This window comes from Sorex fumeus, unplaced genomic scaffold (genome assembly GCF_029834395.1).
Source record: "Sorex fumeus unplaced genomic scaffold, SorFum_2.1 ptg000046l, whole genome shotgun sequence".
Taxonomy (NCBI): domain Eukaryota; kingdom Metazoa; phylum Chordata; class Mammalia; order Eulipotyphla; family Soricidae; genus Sorex; species Sorex fumeus.
Window position 1 is genome coordinate 14897108 of NW_026606103.1, and position 20448 is coordinate 14917555.

At 43.0% G+C, this 20448-nt stretch overlaps 1 protein-coding gene across 1 annotated transcript; it reads left to right on the forward strand.

Annotated features, from left to right (window-relative positions):
• The first annotated feature begins 18894 nt into the window (after positions 1-18894).
• Positions 18895-20112, forward strand: LOC130031256 (transmembrane protein 184C-like). Its single transcript, XM_056122517.1, has one exon. It carries the CDS (start codon positions 18895-18897, stop codon positions 20110-20112), a length of 1218 nt encoding a protein of 405 aa, XP_055978492.1.
• Positions 20113-20448: the final 336 nt, after the last annotated feature.

The following is a 20448-nucleotide window of genomic DNA, read 5'->3' on the forward strand; positions in this document are numbered from 1 at the left end:
ATCACACACGAGAGAGATTGTGTGAGTTTTGTCTTAATCTCTCTTACTTATTTCAACTAACTTACTTATTGAAATTAAGGCTTTTGTCTTAATCCCTCTGACTTATTCCAGCTCCAGTCAGAGATTTCATTATTTTGTAATAGCTTAGTAAAATTCCATTGTGTATGTCTGCATGTGTGCACGTGTGTCCTAAATTATTCATCCATCATTGATGTTTGGGTTGTCGCCATATCCTGGCTATTCTAATTAGTGCTTCGATGAACACAGGTATACAAATATTTTTTCAAATTAATATTTTTTGTTTTTAGTGGGGCAATGCCAACAAGTGAAATCACTGAAACTTTTGGAAATTACATTTTTATTGTTTTGGTGAAATCTCTGGAGTGTTTACCCTAGAAGTTGAAGGAGTTCAGTTTCCCAGTGAGGGATCCTTTTTTACATTCCTGCCAACAGTAGTTGTTTCTACTCTTTGTGACATATGCCATTTTCACTGGTGTGTGATAATATCTCATTGTTTTGACTTGCAATATCCTCGTAATATTTGATACTGATCATGTTTTCATACACTTATTGATCATTTGTATGTCCCCTTTGTGGATGGGTCTCACTTCTCTCCTTTTTTGATGTGATGATTTGGGTTTTGTTGAGCTTTTGCATGCTTTATACATCTTGATACTGGTCCTTTATTTGTTATATGTTTGAAAATATTTTCTCCCACTCAGTAGGGCAGTTTTAAAATTTTATTACAAGTTTTATTTGTTCTGTAATCACTTGTACCTTTGTTTTAATCCCCTTTGTATTTTTATTTCTTTTACCAGTGAAATCAAACCATTGCACACACCTATGAGGTTCCTTTCCTAGACAGGTCTGTATATTCTTTCAAAAATGTATCCTATAATCGAAGTGACATCTGCACTTATTTTTTCATTGCAGCACTCTTTACAATAGCCAGAAACTGGAAGAAACCTGAGTGCCCAAGAACAGATGACTGGTTAAAGAAATTTTGGAACATCTACACAATGGAGTACTATGTAGCTGCTAGAAAAGATGAAGTCATGAAATTTACATATGTGGTACAACATGGAAAGTATCATGCTAAGCGAAATGAGTCAGAAAGAGAGGGTTAGACATAGAAAGACTGCATTCATCTGGGGGATATAAAGTAACAAAATATGAGATTAATACCCAAGAATAGCTGAGATCAGCACCAGGAGGATTGCTCCATAGCTTAGAGGCCAGCCGGGCATTCTAGGGGAAAGGGCAGCTCAGATAGAGAAGGGAGCACCAAATAAAGGGTGTTTGGAGGATCCTCCCAGGAGGGGAGATGCATGTCGAAAGTAGACAATGGATTGAACATGTTTGTCACTCATTGCCTCTTTTGCAGACCACAACACCCAAAAGGAGAGAGAGAACACAAGGGATTGCCATGCCACAGAGGCAGGGTGGGATGGGGGAGATGGGGATGGGGAAATATTATCCATGGTGGTAGAAAATGGGCACTGCTGGAAGGATGGGTATCTGATCATTGTATAATCGAAAGCCAAGCACAAAAAATTGTAAATCTAAAACTGTACCTCATGGTGTTTCACTAATAAAAAAACGTTAAAAAATAAATAAATAAATAAATAAATAAATGTATTGTATGGATTATGGTCCAATTTCAAAGACTATATTTGAATTAAATTCTCACTTTGAATTAAGTTTGGGTGGATATGAGATACGTATTTCTTTCTCTTTTTTTACATTTTTTTCCAGTTTTGCACACATGTTAGTTGAAGACGACTTGCCTGCCCCACTTCATGTACCTAGCAACTTTGTCATAGATTTTTCAATAAATATGTAAGTTATATCTGTGTGCTGTCAATTCTACCCCATGGCCCTGAGAGTTTGCTTTTTTTCAATAGATCACAATTTTGATTACTATGTTTTGCAACGTTGCTTCTGACCTTATCTTTAATGTGCCCCCTTCCAATCTTGATTCTTCCTATATCTTCCTATCTTATTGGTTAACCATATAGTCTTAGGCTATCCCCACCACCACCACCACCTCCAGTTAACTAATTTTCACCCACGGCCCCTTTGGGTATTTCTGGGATCTCACTGACAACCGTATATCCTATAATGGGAAAATTTACTATAGTACAATATTAAGCCAGGAAAAGCAATACTCCCCTCCTTTTTTTCTTAGAATTGCTTTTAGTTCTCCAGGAGTTTTATGATTCTGTATTAATTTCACTAAAAGTTTTTCTAAATTGTTGATGAATGTCATCAGAATCTTGAACAACTGCATTAAATACGTATAATTTGGGTATTATCATTTGGGCAATGTTAATTTTTCATACCCATAAACATGTAGTATTTTCCCATTCCCGGGGTTCCTTTCCTGTTCCTTTGTAAAATGACTGATAATACTCATGTAGTTTTTTACATTTGTTGTGAATATTAGTTTGATTTCTAGGTTATTTTTTTTGCATCACTCCCAGAGGAGCTCAGGTCTTACTGCTGGCTCAGTGATTGTGAGTGACACCCAGGGGGCTTGGGAAAATATGTGGGTGCTGAGGATCTAATTTGCCATGGCTGTGTGTTAGTGAATCCATTTTGGATCTGTAGTTTTGCTTGGGGAGGTTTTATACTGATTTTTTTTTTATTTTAATTTTTGTTTGGGGTCTACACTAGCAGTGCTCAGGGCTTACTCCTAGCTCTGTACACAGAGGTCACTCTTGGTGGGACTTGGAGGATTGTGGGTGGGTGATATTCAATATTGGATCCAAGTCAGCATCATGCAAGAAAGTACCTTACCCACTACACTATTGCATTTGTTTCTTTACTGTCCTTCTAGAAATTCTATAATTCAGTGATTTTTCTCTTCTGTTGTCAGTTAAATAGCTTACATTATTTATTTAAAATTTTTCTTTTCTAGACCTCTTTTTTATTTGTTTGTGAGCCACATCCACTGGTGCTCTGGGCTTATCCTAGCTCTGCATGGAGAGAACAATCCTGACTGGCTAAGCAGATCACATGGGGAACAAGGGATCAAACAGATCAGTCATGTGCAAGTAAGTGCCCTACCTGGTTTGCTATATTTCTGGCCTCCATCTCTTGCTTATTGATGAGGACATGTGTACTGTCTTTTAAAAAAAATTATTGAATCACTGTGAGACAGTTACAAAGCTTCCCTGTTTGAGTTTCAGTCATACAAGGATCAAACTCCCATCCATCCACCAATGCACATCTTCCACCACCAATGTCCCCAGTATCCCCACCTTCCCACCCCTCCCGCTGCCTCTATGGCAGACAATCTCCCCTCTGCTCCCTTTTGAATTGCTTGTTATGATTCACTTAAGAGGTCTCGTGGTCACAAGAGCCTTAGCCTGCTCTTGGAATTCTAACATTCTAGATAAGTAGGGTGTGTAAAATCTCTGCAGCAAGCTGCTTGATTAGAGATTCTTTTGTGTGCCTCTGGATCATGGCCATTAAGAAGCTTAAGTAGCAGCCAGACGCAGTTTGTGGGCATGACAACCAGGGTCCTATGGGGATGGGGGAAGAGAGGGACCGGCCCATCCCCTAACCCTTGACGCCAGGAGTTTGTTGTCTCTGAACCCACTTACCTGCACTTCTCTCTGAGTTCTGAAAGTTGGCAACCGCCAGGGAGGTGGGGTTTAGGGGGCAGGTGGAGGGACAATGCCTGCCGCCCCCACCACCACCACCACCAAATCTGGGCATGTCAGTGAAGTTGGTCTAGCTTGAATTCTGGAGGCATCTCTGCAGTGAGCTGCTCTGTTTGAGACTCTTTTGTGTCTCTGGATCATGGCCCTTGTTTCCATCTTTTCAGAGAAATTGGCATATGCCATGTAGGGCACGCCTGCTCTCCCACAGTGCACCACCGGCCTTCACTATGGCTTTTGTTCTCTTTCGAAATTTATGGGCCTCTGAAAATAAGGCCAATAAAGGAGCCTGTATAGCTGAGCCAGCTGTGGTTTGTCTGTGTAGCTCCCACATATGTAACTTTTGTTGGTTTACTTTCCTGGTAAACTTGGACCCAAGTTGTTGGGGTCCGACCAAAGGCACAGCAGCAATGAAGACACCAACAGGCTGCTGATGCGCTCGCTTGAAGGTACAGGTTGACCTGCTGGCAGAATCATACTCCCTCCACCCCCGCCACGTGTGTCACTGATTCAATTTTGGCTTGTTCCATTCTAATGCTGAGTCCTACTATTGTATTCTTTACCTCTTCTGTTCAATTACTTATTATTTCTCCCCTCGGTCTTATTGTAGGTTCATTGACTCTTGTGATGCTTTACTAGTTCAGTGGTTATGTAGAACATTTTGTTGCTTTAGGTCATGTCAGTCAGTGTCAGAATTTATGAAGCACTTGAGAAGTGTTCTGGGCTTCTGTCTCTGTCCAAAGAATGGTGAAATTTCTTAACTTTTTTCATTATTACTAGTGCTTCATGTGAGTTTTGGGTTAAACCCTGGATTCAAGATGGTCTGAGCAGTGATGTACTGTTCCCATTGGTGTATCAGGCTACATTGATATATAAGGATTAAATTGTACTTTTGCTCTGCTTCTGCTGTACCACTTGAATTAAGAAATACCTTCTCATGATGTATTGCTATAGTGACAGCAAAGTTAGAAATGTGAGCGGGAGCTAAGCAAAGGCAACCAGGAGACAGCCAGAGGCAGGAACTCTGAGTGGCTCATTCTAGGAACCTAGCAGAGAAGAATAGGTCATCAGTAATAAGTCTTGGTTCAGAATGGAGCAGAAGGACCCACACCCACCTGTTACCCGGGTGGAGAAGTAGTGAAGGGTCAAAGAAAGAATTAGTCAATTAATAGATGTCTCTATGGGACCTAAAGGAATGTGTCCATAACAAAGATTTCCAGCAACAGGAACCACAACTAAGACCCATCTTGCCTCAGTGTAACTTAGTGTATTGTCACAACACAACCAATTGAAAAGCCCCATTTATTTGCTCCTCTTCTCTTTGCCCCCAGTGAGTGGTTTCAGGAATGTTCCTATGTCAAGTGCTCAGTGCCCCTGTCTGGCTACAGTTCTAGAAGTTTACCTGGTTGTGGTCTGTCTTAACATGAAATAATTCACTCTCCTTTCTTAATATCCCAAAGTTTATTTTGGTGTGATGGATTAATCGAACTGTTACATTTGGAGGCCCTGGTATGATGCTAAGACAACTTGGAATTACTGGCTTGGTGGGTGAAAGGAGATCTGGGTCATTATAGAAGGTGCCTGAGGGTACCAGCCTTTCTTAGCAGCCCACAGACTCCAGGAGAAGTTGGGCAGGCGGGCTAGGGAACAATGGGATTCACTGACAACAGGAACTTCCCTAACACCTTACCTGGACAGACTTACAGGAAAGCCCTTAGCTCCTCTCCCAGGGAGAGTTTGGATTCTGAGTCCTTTTCAGAATGTGGGGAGTGAGTTTCCCTTCTGGATGGAGTTTGATTCTCAGGTGCCAGGACTGGCCCCAAGTGGCCCACAGAGTGCTGCCTGGTCTGAACAGCGCCTTGACAATGATTCTCACTCAGGGGCCTGGGAGAGACTGATCACCTACCTACTCAGTGTGAGGAAGGGTTAATTAGCCACCCATGTGTTGTGCTTGTCTTTTTTCTTTTGGGGAATTCCCAGGGATCCTGTATTTATTTCCCTGCTCACCATCTTTTTCTCTTTCCTTTTACCCCTCTTCATCTGGTGAGCTGAGACTTTCTTTTCATATTACTCTGCGTGTGGAGGAGTGAGCAACTTTTCTGTCTTAGGAGGGTGGGAGGAAATATTTTGGAGTTACTCGTCTTTCTTATCTATCCTCAGAAACTCACCGTTATTTTACCAAGATTTCCATTCCCCAGGAAGCAAGGGGTTAATAGCTTCCGTGGAAGAGACCATAAGGGGTCCCTGACAGTTTGTTTTTTAGTGGCAAGAAAACCAGAACTCCTCCTCTCTGTTGGCATCATCCAAGTTGCTTTAGTCATTTCTCTGAAACTTGTTAGCGGACAGGTTCCTACATGTAACACTGAGAAATTCTTTTTCTTTTTAAAAATGTTTGGGCCTGGAGCGATAGCACAGCAGGTAGGGCATTTGCCTTGTACGCAGCTAACATAGCCTACCCGGGTTCGATTCCCAGCATCCCATATGGTTCCCCGAGCACCATCAGGAGTAATTTCTAAATGCATGAGCCAGGAGTAATCCCTGAGCATCGCCGGGTTTGACCCAAAAAGAAAAACAAAAAACAAAAAACAAATTTTTTAAAATTTTGTAAGGTAGTTCACAATAAATGATTATATTTAATATTCAAACACCAATTCTACCACCGTTACACCTTCCCACTACCCAATTTGGGATGTTTCCATCTCAAGCCCCAGTCCCTGTCCCAAAACAGGGTCACGGTTCTCCCATTGTTCATTGATTTGGTCAAGCAGAGGGCCCAGTAACGTCTCCATCGTGAGACTTATTGTTACTATGACTGGCATATTGAATATATCTTATATACAATGTCACCCCTTCGGGCGAGATACTCTCGTTAGCTTGCCAGCCTCTCCGAGAGGGGCAGAGAAATCGAACCCTGCTTGGCTGGGCTGGCTGTGTGCAAGGCAAACGCCCTACCTGCTGTGCTATCTCTCCAGCCCAAAACACAACTGAAATAATACATTTTGTATTGTCTGTTTTGAAAAACCACTGAAAATGCTACAAAAAAAGTCTCCAAAGAGGAAACAGTGTGAAGATTTTTCTATTTTGTCAGGGGCCATTAAAACATACTTTAGGATATCACTAACATGTTATTAAAGGTTCAGTGATATGAGCTTTCGTTTATATATATGAAAATATGTATCTATGCATATATATATTTCCCTAAAAGATTTTTTGCCTAGTATTTGTACCCCATCAAATGTGGTGTGGTACTTATGGAGAATGGGTAGGGAATGTCTTATGATGTGTTGCACGGTCCAGGAATATGTTCACTAGTCGGCCTGAGCCGACTCTCTTTGATTAGACTGTTCTTCTTTTTGAATCTCTTTGATTCCACTATTCTTCCGGCATTAATATATGCCTCAGAGACCTGGGCCCTACGCAAACAGGATGAGAATGCTATTCAGGTCTCCGAAAGAAGAATAGAGAGAGCTATGCTTGGAATATCACGTTTCACTCAAATGAGAGAAAGAATCCGGAGTTCCAACATCCGTCGACGATCAAGAATCAGGGACGCTGTCTCATTTACATAGGTGTCAAAAATCAGATGGGCTGGTCACGTAATGAGATTTAAAAACGACCACTGGACTAGAGCTGTTACCGACTGGATTCCACGGGATGTCAAAAGACCGTGTGGCCGCCCACGTACCAGATGGTCAGACTTCTTCATCAAGATCATAAACGATCAGTTTGAGGCTCTTCATGCTCCCAGAGTGAACAGATGCCATTGGGCTACACTAGCACACGACAGGGACAAATGTAGATGTTACTGGCGCCTGCTCGAGCAAATCAACGTCTAACAGGAAGTTAAGTGATTAAGACGGCCTGAGCATGTGGGGAGCATCCTTGAGTGTGGTGGCAGTTGAGTTAGAGGCTTTCGGTTGCAGGAGCTTGGTCCCAGCTTTTTCTCCTTGAAGGGAGTAACATGACGCCTGACATAGCCAAGCCACCAGACTGTGCGCCAGGCTGCTTCACTCGGGGCGCCCCAAGGGGGGCGGGTAAAAGCCCTCTCTGCCCAAGAAACATTGAGAAATTCTTTTTTATTATTTATTTTTTTATTAGTGAAACAGCATGAGGTACAGTTGTAGATTTACAATATTTTATGCTTGGGTTTCGATTATACAATGATCAGATACCCATCCCTCCACCAGTGCACATTTTCCACCACCATGGATAATATCCCCCCCCACCCCATCCCCCCATCTCCCCCTGCCTCTGTGGCAGGGCAATCCCTTTTTTTCTCTCTCTCCTTTTGGGTGTTGTGGTATGCAAAAGAGGCATTGAGTGGCAAACATGTTCAGTCCATAGTCTACCTTCGACATGCATCTCCCCTTCTGGGAGGATCCTCCAAACACCCTTTATTTGGTGTTCCCTTCTCTATCTGAGCTGCCCTTTCCTCTAGAATGCCCGGCTGGCCACTAAGCTATGGAGTAATCCTCCTGGTGCTGATCTCAGCTATTCTTGGGTATTAATCTCATATTTTGTTACTTTATATCCCCAGACGAATGCAATCTTTCTATGTCTATCCCTCTCTTTCTGACTCATTTTGCTTAGCAAGATACTTTCCATGTTGTACCACTTGTATGTAAATTTCATGACTTCATCTTTTCTAACAGCTACAAAGTACTCCATTGTGTAGTTGTACCAAAGTTTCTTTAACCACTCATCTGTTCTTGGGCATTCAGGTTTCTTCCCGTTTCTGGCTATTGTAAAGAGTGCTGCAATGAACAAACAAGTGCATATGTCACTTTGACTACACATTTTTGCCTCTCTGGGATATATTCCCAGGAGTGGTATTGCTGGGTCAAATGGGAGCTCGATTTCTAATTTTTTGAGAATCGTCCATACTGTTTTCCAGAAGGGCTGAACCAGTTGACATTATTAAAAGATAAAATTGACATCTTCAGGGGCTGGAGCGATAGCACAGCATTTACCTTGCACGCGACCGACACGGGTTGGATTCCCAGCATCCCATATGGTCCCCTGGAGCACCACCAGGAGTAATTCCTGAGTGTAAAGCCAGGAATAACCCCTGAGTATCACCAGATGTGATCCAAAAAGCAAAAAAAAAAAAATTGGCATCTTTGTTCTTATGTGTGCAGCGATGCTAACTACAGTGATGATGTCGTGCAACCAACTGCCTTTCATCTTCCTCTCCCCTTCCTTCTGCAGGGCAGAGACTGCTCTGTAAATAATGCACATGCTTTCCCCTCTTCTCTCCAGGAACCTGCAACCACAACTCTGTTCTGTTTCTAAGATTCCAGCTACTTATTAGAGTTCCTGTCTAAGCTGATTCAATATGTGTTTCTCTGTTTCTCACTGATTTGTTCACTTGGCAGCATGTCTTTAGTGTTCACCATGTGTCAGAATTTTCTGAGAAGCTCAGTAGTGCTCTGTTTTATGTCTATACAGCATTCTGCTACTTCCTCTTCTACCGCTAGACACTTGTGCGTTGCTTCTTCTATGCTTGTGCTATTGTGAATAATGCTGTGTGCTTGGTTGTAATATCTATTTTTGACTCTTTTCAGTCTTTTGGGCAACTACCCTGGAGTCAAACAGCTGTACTATATGGGAATCTTATTCTAATTTTTGTCTTTAGAATTTCATTTTAAATTACCGCTATTATTATTATTATTATTATCATTATTTTGTATTTGGGAGATATGGGTCCTGGAAGGAAGCCAGACCAGAAGGGTCCGTATTTAGAGGAGATGCAGAAACACTGACAGATATGGTGTCACAGTGTGTAGCCAGTCTGGTATGTGTTCTACCAAATAAACCTTCCTTATGTGGGAGTCAACAGGGTCAGTACTTAATGGTGTGTCTGGACATCAAGTCGTGGACATGTGTCAGGAAGGAGGTGCCTGCAATTCTCTGTCATGCCGTGACCTGGAAGTACTGTGTCACCTGCTCCCAGGCTGCTGTCTTTCCCATTGGCTTTGTGAGGGTCCAGCTCTGACTCCAGACTTTTTGTTTGTTCCCTTTTGACTTACTTGTGCTTTATTGACTTCTTCACCTAGGAGCCCTTGGGTCTAATATTTTTCCCTCTCTCTTTGTTTATGAGCACTGAGGCTAGTAATGTGTATGGATTTGGGTTTATACATAATTAGGTGGTGATGGCAGGAGTGAAAAGGGGGGTTGGACTACATCCGGTGGTGCGTAGGGCTTACTGCTGGCTCTGTGCTCAAGGATCACTCCAGGAAGCAGGAATACTCTGGGGGACCATATGTGGAGCTGGAGAACAAACTGGGGTCAGCTACACAGCCTTATCCTGGTTCTATCTCGTTGATCATACAAAATCCGGTTTAAGATAAACTGCTATTTAGTCATTGTATGACCATTAACAAATGAACTTTTCCTGGGTCCATTTATTTAAAAACGCAACTTATTTCTTAAGAGGTAAGTAAAAGGGATGCTGCTGGAACATAGTGTTTGTGTGTGTGTGTGTGTGTGTGCGTGTCTGTGTTTTATGATTAAAATCAGTTCTTTTATTGGGGGAGAGAAGTTACTCCAGTGTTCCCTGGTGGAGAGAAAGGGGGAAAGTGGGAAGTCAAGTTTGCTGGTGAGAACTTAAGGGTCTGCCAACATTGTCAGAATCCAGGCTTTTCCGGATCTTTCCATGCCTTGTGTCTACGGATCGGCAAAGGGTTCCGGAGAACCAAATGAGAGGCTTCTTTCAGCTGTCAACCAAGAGGCTTTAGGTCTTCTCTCAGCCAAGACATCCAGTGAAAATACAATTTATTTTTCAGAATCCTCTGGGGAATTAAATAGTCTCTTTCGCATTGTATTACCATGCCTCTGCTCCTTCTTCAAGCATTTTTCTCATCTCTCAATCAAGATCATTGCATTGACCAAAACATTTCAGAGAGCCGTGAATTTTGTGACATTCCTCAAGCAAGTTTATCAAGATGTTGCACTCTTCAGTTCTGCAAGTGTGGAGATAAGTCGGGATGCATCCTTAGGAGGAGGTGACAGACCCTAGCAGAACAACCCGGACGGCGGCCCAGCTAGGTGCCTGCTGCAGAGCTGGTGCAGCACGCTCGGTGCTGACCCGCCTAGCCTGGCCAAGACGCGGCTCAGGGCGCATGCGCGGGCGCGCCCAAGTACGGCTGCCGCGAGGGCCCGCGGCGGCCCCTCTGGAACTTAGTTTTGAGAAAATTAAATGTGGGGAACACTAGCCAATTAAAAATTATTATGATAATTCAGGTGATATGCTTATAATAGTGTAAATACCATTTATGGTTTTAATGGATAGTTAGAACAGTTCCCTGGAAGCCACTGCCCAGTCCCCACCTCAAATGATACTTCTAGTCTGTCGCTTCATTCCCCCCCTACATCCCTTGCTTGGTGAGAGCAGTATAATACATGTAAACGAGTATATGTATATGTATATGTATATGTATATGTATATGTATATGTATATGTATATTCCACAATTGTTAAGCAGATTGAGTAGATGATAGAACTTTGTAGACCAGCATTACTCAACAAGAGATCAAATAACTCCTAGGGGCCCTCCAGGATGTTACAAGGGGAACACAGGTTTAAATCTATAAATGGGTGATTTTTGCCTCTAGTCTTGTGACAAGGTTAGAATACCAACTGATAGAACGGGGTGCCACAAGAAGAAACAAGGCCCGAAGGGAGTTGTAGTCAGTGAAAGGGTGAGAAACAACGATTTGGGCCACTAGTTTTGTTCACTGGTTCTGGAGATTACTAAGATGGTTCAAGTGTCAGCTCTGGATATTAAAGTATTTTTCTCTTCCATCAAATTTTACTCATATTGAGATAATATATTTGTGGTTTTATATATATATATATATACATATGCATACATATGTTGCATTTTGGTGATCAGTTCTTTGTGATTATTAATGGTTTTCTCTCTCCTTGGTGATTCTTCTTATTCTGAGGTTCATCCTAGTAGCATTCTAGCTAATTTAGATTTTATTTTTGGGGGGTCACACATGGCGATGCACAGGGGTTATTCCTGTCTCTGCACTCAGGAATCTTGGAAAATGTTCCCTGTGCATTGGAGAAGAATGTGTATTCTGCTTTTGGGGGATTAAAAGCCCTGTGAATATCTACTAGCCCTCTCTCTTCCATTTCTTCCTTCAGCACCAGTAGTTCCTTTTTTAGTTTTAGTCTCATTGATCTATCAAGAGGTGATAAATCAGTGCTGAATTTTCTGACTACTATTGTGTTGCTAACAATGTCCTCCTTGAAGTTTTAAGCATTTTGCTGACCCCTCTTGGGCATGTATAAATTTAGGAGTGTAATTTCTTCCTGATGTACATATTTCTTGATTATTGTGAAATTAAATAAATAAATAAATAAAATAAAATAAAACCCAGCTCCCGGAAGTGTGCGGCCACATTTGTGGCCTTGCAACCTCTTATTCTCAAGCTCTTGCTCTCAGAGAACCCAGCAGGCTACTGAGAGTATCATTCTCGCATATATTACTGACTGGGAACACCTGTAAAGGTGATTAGAGGCTGTCCCAAAAGCATCCATTGCTCTCGGAGAGCCTGGCAAGCTACTGAGAGTGTCCCGTATGGCAGAGCCTGGCAAGTCACCTGTGGCATACTCAATATGCCAAAAACAATAACAATGATGGTTCTCATTCCTCTGACCCTGAAAGAGCCCCCAATATGTCACTGGGCTACACTAGCATGTGACAAGGATGAGTGGAGATGTTACTGGTGCTTGCTCTAGCAAATGGATGAACACGGGATGACAGTGATACAGTGATACAGTGATGCTCATTCCATTACTATTCACAATAACTAAAATATGGAAACAATTCAAGAGCCCAAGGCTTGGTGGCACGGTTTAACACACACAGTCCATTTGCTTTTCTGCTCCAAGCGCCTGGTTCTCTGTGCTAAGTCCTTGTGCCTCTGGGGCCGTGGCCGTGCCGGAGAGCCGCTCGTGGGGGGCAGCTGGCGACCTCGCTGGGGCGTGGGGGACGGCCCTCAAAGCCACCCTTCCCATGAGGTCCCCGCCGCTCCCCCGAGCCCGGCTCAAACCTGCTTTCCACAAGGCTCCCGTGCGGCCGCCATCTTTCTTTCCAGAGCTACCCTGGCTTTTTTGAAGAAATTGGTTGCTTGAAAGTTCGTTTTCCTTCCTTGACCTTGAGTCTATTTTTACTATGACTGTTTGTGTTTTTCTTATAGACAGCAGAATGATAGATTTAGATTTTTAATCCATTTTTCAACTCTGTGACTCTATTGGTGCACTTAAACCATTGACGATAAGAGAGAATATTTTCACTGGGTTTTGTGCCAACATTCTGTAGAAGATTGTTTTATTTTGGGGTTTTATTTTGTGTTACACTAGCCCCTTCAGTTTTTCATTTAAGGTTTAAATCTACAAAATTCCTGAGCTGTTATTAATTCATGAAGTAGTATATCATTCAAATCTGAATGAGAGTCTAGCTGGATACAGTATTCTGAGGAAATCATTTCATTGAGTTTTTTTTTTTAAACTATATTCCAATATCTTTGGACCCGGAGCGTTTCGTCTGATAAGTCTGCTGAAAATCTAAAAAGTTCTCCTTTGTATGTGATTTCTTCTTTGATCTTGCTGCTTTCAGTATTGTGTCTCTATCTTTGCTATTTGTCGTTCTCATTATGTTTCTTTGATTCGTTTTATTAGGGTCTTTTTTAGCTGGTACCCTTCGGGCTTCTTGGATCTGGAAGCCTGCATTCTCCAGCTCTGGGAACTTCTCAGTAGTGATGTATTTAACAGTTACTACCAATAATGGTAGTAATTGGGCTTGCCTCCCTGTTCTGGTACTCAGATGATTTTTATGTTATGCCTTTTGAACTCATTCCATATATCTCTTACTCACCATTGAGCTATTTTGAAGTCTTTTACCATATTCTGTTGTTGCCTTTATGTTTTCCGGAGCACATCTTCAAGCTCACTGATTCTGTCTTTAGCCGTTGTTATTCTACTTTTGAGGGCATCCCCTGAGTTTTTTATTTCATCTACCAAATTTTTTATTAGTGACAATTCTGTTTGTAGCTTTTTAAAAAATTTATGCTCTCATTTCTTTCTGTATTGTATTGACTGCCCCTTCCACCATTTCTTTCATATCCTCTCCATTTTATTGGATGTCCATTCCACTGTTTCTTTGAGCTCAATAACATCCTCTTAGCTTCACCTCAGAATTCTTTATCAGAGAGATTCTTAATGTGGGTATTCCCTGTTGAGGCTTCAGCTTGATCAATAGTGTTCTCTTCTTCCCCCTTCAAGTATAGTATCTTCCTCTTTCAAGTATAGTACGTTGGTGCTCCTGTGCGAATTCTGTGGGACCTCTAACACTGATCCAGGCAATATTTTCTTTTGAATTAGGTTTGTACAGATTCTTGTGTTCACAGTTATTTTGTTGAATTTTGCTTGGAATAGAACAGCAGACTACTGGCTTAATGCAGCTGGGGTAGCCAGGCTTTAGTCATAAGAGTTCTGTAAAGGAGGCTGAGATATGGGTCCAGTGCAGCATGAAAGGGAAATTAATTGTCATATGCATGATCTGCAGCAACCCAAGAGGCCATGACCCCTGCCACGGGTATACCTGGGGGGAAGGGTCCCTGCGTTGGTGCAGATCCTGGTTTACAATTCAAGTCTCACTTCTAGAACACTTGTAAAACCGCAGGTGTCCGCTGTCAGGTAGTTGCTCATTTGGGCCATGACGTGCTTTTTAAAACTATTTTTGACAAGAAACTCATGTGGAAATTTGAGTCAGATTAGGAGAGTTGAACGGGTTCTGAGATACTGTTTTCATTAGCACGATGCTGCTGCACATTCCTTCAGTGCAACCTGGTTATCAGGATGGAGCTTTGTTGCTGGAATTCTGCTTGGAGCTGTACTTCTCACTGTTTCCCTACTCACTGCTGTACCTGAGCAATTTTTAGTGTTCTGCCTTCCATCTTCCTCTCCCCTTGCCTCTTCAAGGTGGAGACTGCTCTGTAAATAACGCACACGCTCCTCCCTCTTCTCACAGGAACCTGCAACTCTTCATTCTGTCTTCAAGATTCCAACTCATTAGAGTACCTGTCTCGGCTGAATCAACATAGCATTTCTGTTTCTTGCTGGTTTATTCACTTGGTGGCATATGTTTAGGATTTACCATGTGTCAAAATTTCCTGAAAAACACAGTTTTTTGGGTCTTTTTAATTTGTATTAGTGAAACACCATGAGGTGCAGTTGTGGACTTACACATTTTTGTGCTTGGGTTTCAGTTATACAATGATCAAATACCCATCCTTCCACCAGTGCCCATTCTTCACCACCACTTATTCCAGTATCCCTCCCACTCCCCTACCCCCCATCCCACCCTGCCTCTGTGGCAGGGCATTCCCTTTTGTTCTCTCTCTCCTTTTGGGTGCTGTGGTTTGGAAAAGAGGCATTGAGTGGCAATCATGTTCAGTCTATAGCCTACTCTTAGCACGCATCTTCCATCCTGGGAGGATCCTCCCAACACCCTTTATTTGGTGCTCCCTTCTCTATCTGAGCTGACTTTTACCCACAACATGTGTGACTGGCCTCCAAGCCATGGAGTAAACTTCCTGGTCCTTATCTCAGCTATTCTTGGGTGTTAGTCTCTTATTTTGTTAATTTATGTTCCCCAGATGAATGCAGTTTTTCTATGTCTGTCCCTCTCTTTCTGATTTATTTCGCTTAACATGATACTTAACATGTAGTACCACTTGTATGTATATTTCATGACTTCATCTTTTCTAATAGCTACACAGTACTCCATTGTGTAGATGTACCAAAGTTTCTTTAACCAGTCATCTGTTTTCGGGCACTCAGGTTTTTTCCAGGTTCTAGCTATTGTAAACAGCGCTGCAATGAACAAACAAGTGCAGATGTCACTTTGATATACGTTTTTGCCTCTCTGGGATATATTCCCAGGAGTGGTATTGCTGGGTCCAATGGGAGTTCAATTTCTAATTTTTGGAGAATCGTCCATACTGTTTTTGAAAAGAGTTGACATTCCCACCAGAAGTGAAGGAGGGTTCCTTTCTCTCCACATCTGCGCCAACACCGGTTGCTTTTGTTCTTTTGGATGTGGGCCAGTCTCTGTGGTGTGAAATGATATCTCATTGTTATTTTGATCTGCATCTTCCTGATGATTAATGGTGTAGAGCATTTTCTCATGTGCCTTTTAGCCATTCGAATTTCTTCTTTGAGAAAGTTTCTATTCATTTCGTCGCCCCATTTTTGATGGGGTCGGATGTTTTCTTCTTGTGGAAGTGTTAAAGGGGTCAGTGCTTAATGATGTGCCCAGAGGAGGGAGGTGTCTGAAAGTCTCTGGCCATGCCATGACCTGGGGTTACTGTGTCACCTGCTCCGGGCTGCTGTCCTTCCTGCTTTCTCAAGGTCCAGCTCTGTCTCCAGGCTTTCTGCTTGTTCCCATTTGACTTGCTTGTGCTTTATTGACTTCTCCACCCAGGAGCCCTTGGGACTAATATTTTCCCCTTTCTTTGTTTATGAGCACTGAGACTAGTCATGTGTATGGATTTGGCTTTTTACATAATGAGGTGTTGGTGGTAGGAGTGGGGAGCGGGGGTTGGGTCACACCTGGTGGTGCTTAGGGCTAATTGTTGGCTCTGTGCTCAGGGATCACTCCAGGCAGTGCTCAGGGGGACCATATATGGAGCTGGAGATAAAACTGTGTTCAGCTACACAGTTTTACTCTTGTTATATCTCTCTGAACTTACAAAATTGGGTTTAAGATAAACTGCTCCTTTGTAATTGTAATAGCAAATGAACTTTCCCTGTGTCTGTTTCTGTAAAAATGAAAACTAAGTATTTATTAAGAGGTAAGTAAAGTGGTTATTGCTGGAGCATAGTTTTGAGAAAATTAAAAGTGGGGAACACTAGTGAAATTTTAAAAAAATATGACATTTTAGGTGATGTGCTTATAATAGTTTTAATACCAGCTATGGGTTTGACAAACAGTTAGAACAGTTCCCTGGCCAACAATTGCCATGTCCCCACCTCCAGAACCATGTTATACTTTTAGTCCATCCCTTCACTATGCCACCACAACCCTTGCTAGGTAATTGCAGTATTATGCATAGAAGCATACATATTTAATAAATTTTTGTATCTTGAAATGCTGTAAACTTGTGCCTGTTTCTTATTTTCACAAAGAGTTTGAAATCAGGTTGAATATGGAAGCTATTTTTTGAAAGTAATTTATTCATATGATGCTTACTTGTATAGCCTTTATGTCTATTACATAGAGTAGGTAGGGATTGAAGGAGATTTTGTTACTGGGTTTAGGTTTGTAACATTCTTTAACTGTTATGGAATTGGAGAGTTACAGTTAAACCAGAGCCCTTAGGTAAGATTTTCAGTTGTAACTGTAGTCTGACAGTGTATGTGATGAGTTTCTAGTTCTCATCTGACAGGGTAGGAGATAAGTTTCTGTTGTTCTCGGTGAGTCTGTCTTGAGATTTCTCAGTTGTGTTAATATTTCAACATTATATATTCTGTGTCAGCTGAATCATGTCTTTATTTCTTATTTCCTTCATCTACTTTTGATATGGTAGTTCTTCATGGCCTACTTTCTTACTTTTGCTGGGTTCTCCTCAGAAATTCTCCAGAGTCACTCCTGTAGTACTCAGGGCCTCTGGATGGTGCTGGGCACCATGTGGTTGTTAAGGATTAAGCCCAGGCCGTGCCCATAGAAGTCATGCCTTCCATCTTGTGTAGCTCACGCCCAGCCCTTTCTCTAGCTTTTAAGGGTAGAAACTTTGGGGATCTATTTGAAGACTTGCCCTTTGGGCTCAGAGAGTCCACAAGTCCCTGGTGGTACTTATTGACTACTCCTGCCTCAGTCTGTGCGTGTTGCTGCTGGCATTTCTGGGGGCCATATGTGGTGCTGGGGGTCAAACTAGGGTTGGACGTGTGCAAGGCCAGTCTCTTAACCCCTGTGATATATCTCTACACCTCACTAGAAGTGCATTTATAAGTTTTTTTTTCCTGAAGAGACTGCATTAATCACACTAATTTGTTTCACATGTTTATGCAACTAAAAATGCTGATTTGAATTTTGTATTCCACATGCCTATGCTTCTTTGGAAGTTTACTGTTTAACTTACAAGGGTATTGATGCTTTTCCAACATCTGTCTTTTCCTAATTTCTATTTTAAGCCAGGTTTTTCAGAGGATAAATTTTTGAAACCTTTTCAATCTTGTTACATTTTATCAGCATTCATTATGAGCTTTGGAGAACAAAATCAGTGTTTTTTTTTTTTTTTGTCCCATCTGAAAGTGCTCTGGGTGTACTGCAATCCATATGATCAGGCCTCATTCCTGGTGGAGGTCAGAGCAGCCATACTGTGTATCGGGGATCTAAGCCAGGTCAGCTATCTACAAGGCAAGAACACTTTTGCTGTTCTAACAATCCAGCCCTTGAAATCAGTATTTATATTGGATTGTTGCTGGGTTTTATGTTCCAAACTAGGCTTCTGCAGCGATCACACATTCAGGACATACCACGATCATTAAGAATGCCAGGATGATCAGCATTAGGGGAAGGATTAACTCCCTCCACTTATTTAATTGCTTAATGTGCTTAATGAGACAGGAACACTGTATGTAGTAGATGATTCCACAAAAACCTGAGGCCGGGAAAGCAGATCTGCCCGGGAATGAGGCAACCAGGGCGCTCTGCTCTGATGAACTGGACTCGGGGTTTGCGGCTCCAGGCAGATTTCCTTAGAGCCCTGCAGAAGCAGCTCCAGAGTCTACAAACAGTCCGGGGAGTTCCCAGGGAGTGAAGGACCCTCTTGGGCCTCACCCCTGTACATCATCAGCAAGATTGGACCAGGAGAGCCAGGGTGGAAGGTTGGCCCCGAGAGAAGGGGCCGGGACCATCTCAATGTAGGCCACTGCTCTCCTTTAGAGGCCAGACAGAGTGCAGGGGTTCAGGGGCAAGGGGTCGCGCCAGGGGTCCCAGGACTTTGTAAGGGGCCAGATGCAGGCAAGCAGCGAGGATGCTGCCCGCAGCGCCCCCGGCGGCCGTCAGTGGTACAGCGAGGGCGGCGCCCAGCGGTACCCCTGATGTCACACTGCTGCTTTGTTACATGGAATGCGCATCCACCTATAACCTTGGACCTCAGCGCAGGGGCCTCAGAGACTTTCTGCGCTCTTTGCCTTCAGCCTTTGAGAAATGCTCGACACGTGCGTGCCTAAACTTAAGAACTGGAGGCGTTGGATCCGACCCTTAGTGCTGACCCTCTATCTGCTGGCCGTGGTCGTGACCATCCCCCTGGGTGTGTGGCACCTGCAGAAGCTGGAAGTCAGTATCCACACCAAGGCGTGGTTTATCGCCGGGATCTTCGTGCTGTTCACCATCCCCGTGACCTTCTGGGAGATTCTGCAGCACTTGGTGCACTACACGAGGCCCGAGCTTCAGAAACCCATCATGAGGATCCTCTGGATGGTGCCCGTGTACAGCATAGACAGCTGGGTGGCTCTTAAGTATCCGTCCATCGCCATCTACGTGGACACCATGCGGGAGTGTTACGAAGCGTATGTCCTCTACAACTTTATGAACTTCCTATTCAACTACTTGAAGAGCCAGTACCCCAACCTGGAAGCTATGATGCAAGGCAAAGAGAAGACGCAGCCCCCCATACCCTTCTGCTGCTGCCCACCCTGCCCCGTGGGAGAGGTGTTGCTGTACCGGTGCAAGCTGGGAGTGCTGCAGTACATCCTGATCAGACTCATCACCACCTACGCCGCCGTGATCTGTGAGATATTCAAGGTGTACAGTGAAGGAACCTTCAGCTTGCACAGAGCCTGGATGTATTTGGTCATCATCAACAACGTGTCCCAGTTCTTTGCCATGTATAGCCTCCTGATATTTCATAAAGCCCTGAAAGAGGAGCTGAGGCCCATCCAGGCAATAGGAAAGTTCCTTTGTGTGAAGCTTGTCGTTTTTGTCACATTCTGGCAAGCAGTGTTGATTGCTTTGCTGGTGAAATTTGGTGTAATTTCCCAGAACTCCACCTGGGAGTGGCAGACAGAAGAGACAGTGGCCACGGGGCTGCAGGACTTTATCATCTGCATAGAAATGTTCATTGCCGCCATAGTCCACCACTACACCTTCTCTTATGCCCCTTATATGGGAGACGAAGAACGAGGAACATGTTGCTCTTTGTTCCTAGAAATATGGGATGTCTCTGACATCAAAAGTGACATTTCTAAGCAGGCGAAGAACATTAGCAAAACGTTAAGGGGGAAACCAAAAAGTAAAAATGTTCCAATGGACGAAGATGAGCAATTCAACCTGTTGTCTTCATCACCAGACACTTCAGTCACTTCTTCCACATCACTGCCACACATTGGTAGTCACCAAGAGCTTGAAGAAGTCCTGGTAGAATAGAATGTGCCTAGTACAGTTACATATACGTAAGTCATGTAAAATGACACAGAAGAACACATGGAAGAAGCTGAGACTTCAGAATCCATAAGCCATAATCCATAATCCAGTGCTGTACTCAATCCTTTTTATTTCTCTGTGTTCCTCTTTCTTCCCTTCTTCATTTCCTCCTACTGTACTCCCCTCTCCCTTTCTCCTTTTTATTTTATTCTTTTTCCTCCCTCCCATCCTAGAGCAATGCAGAGGACCATCGCTTGGACAGCCAATCTATGGAGAAGACATCAGACATAAGGACGGTCGGTCCAGGTACAAGTTCCAGTTCTGCACAGACTCATTAGG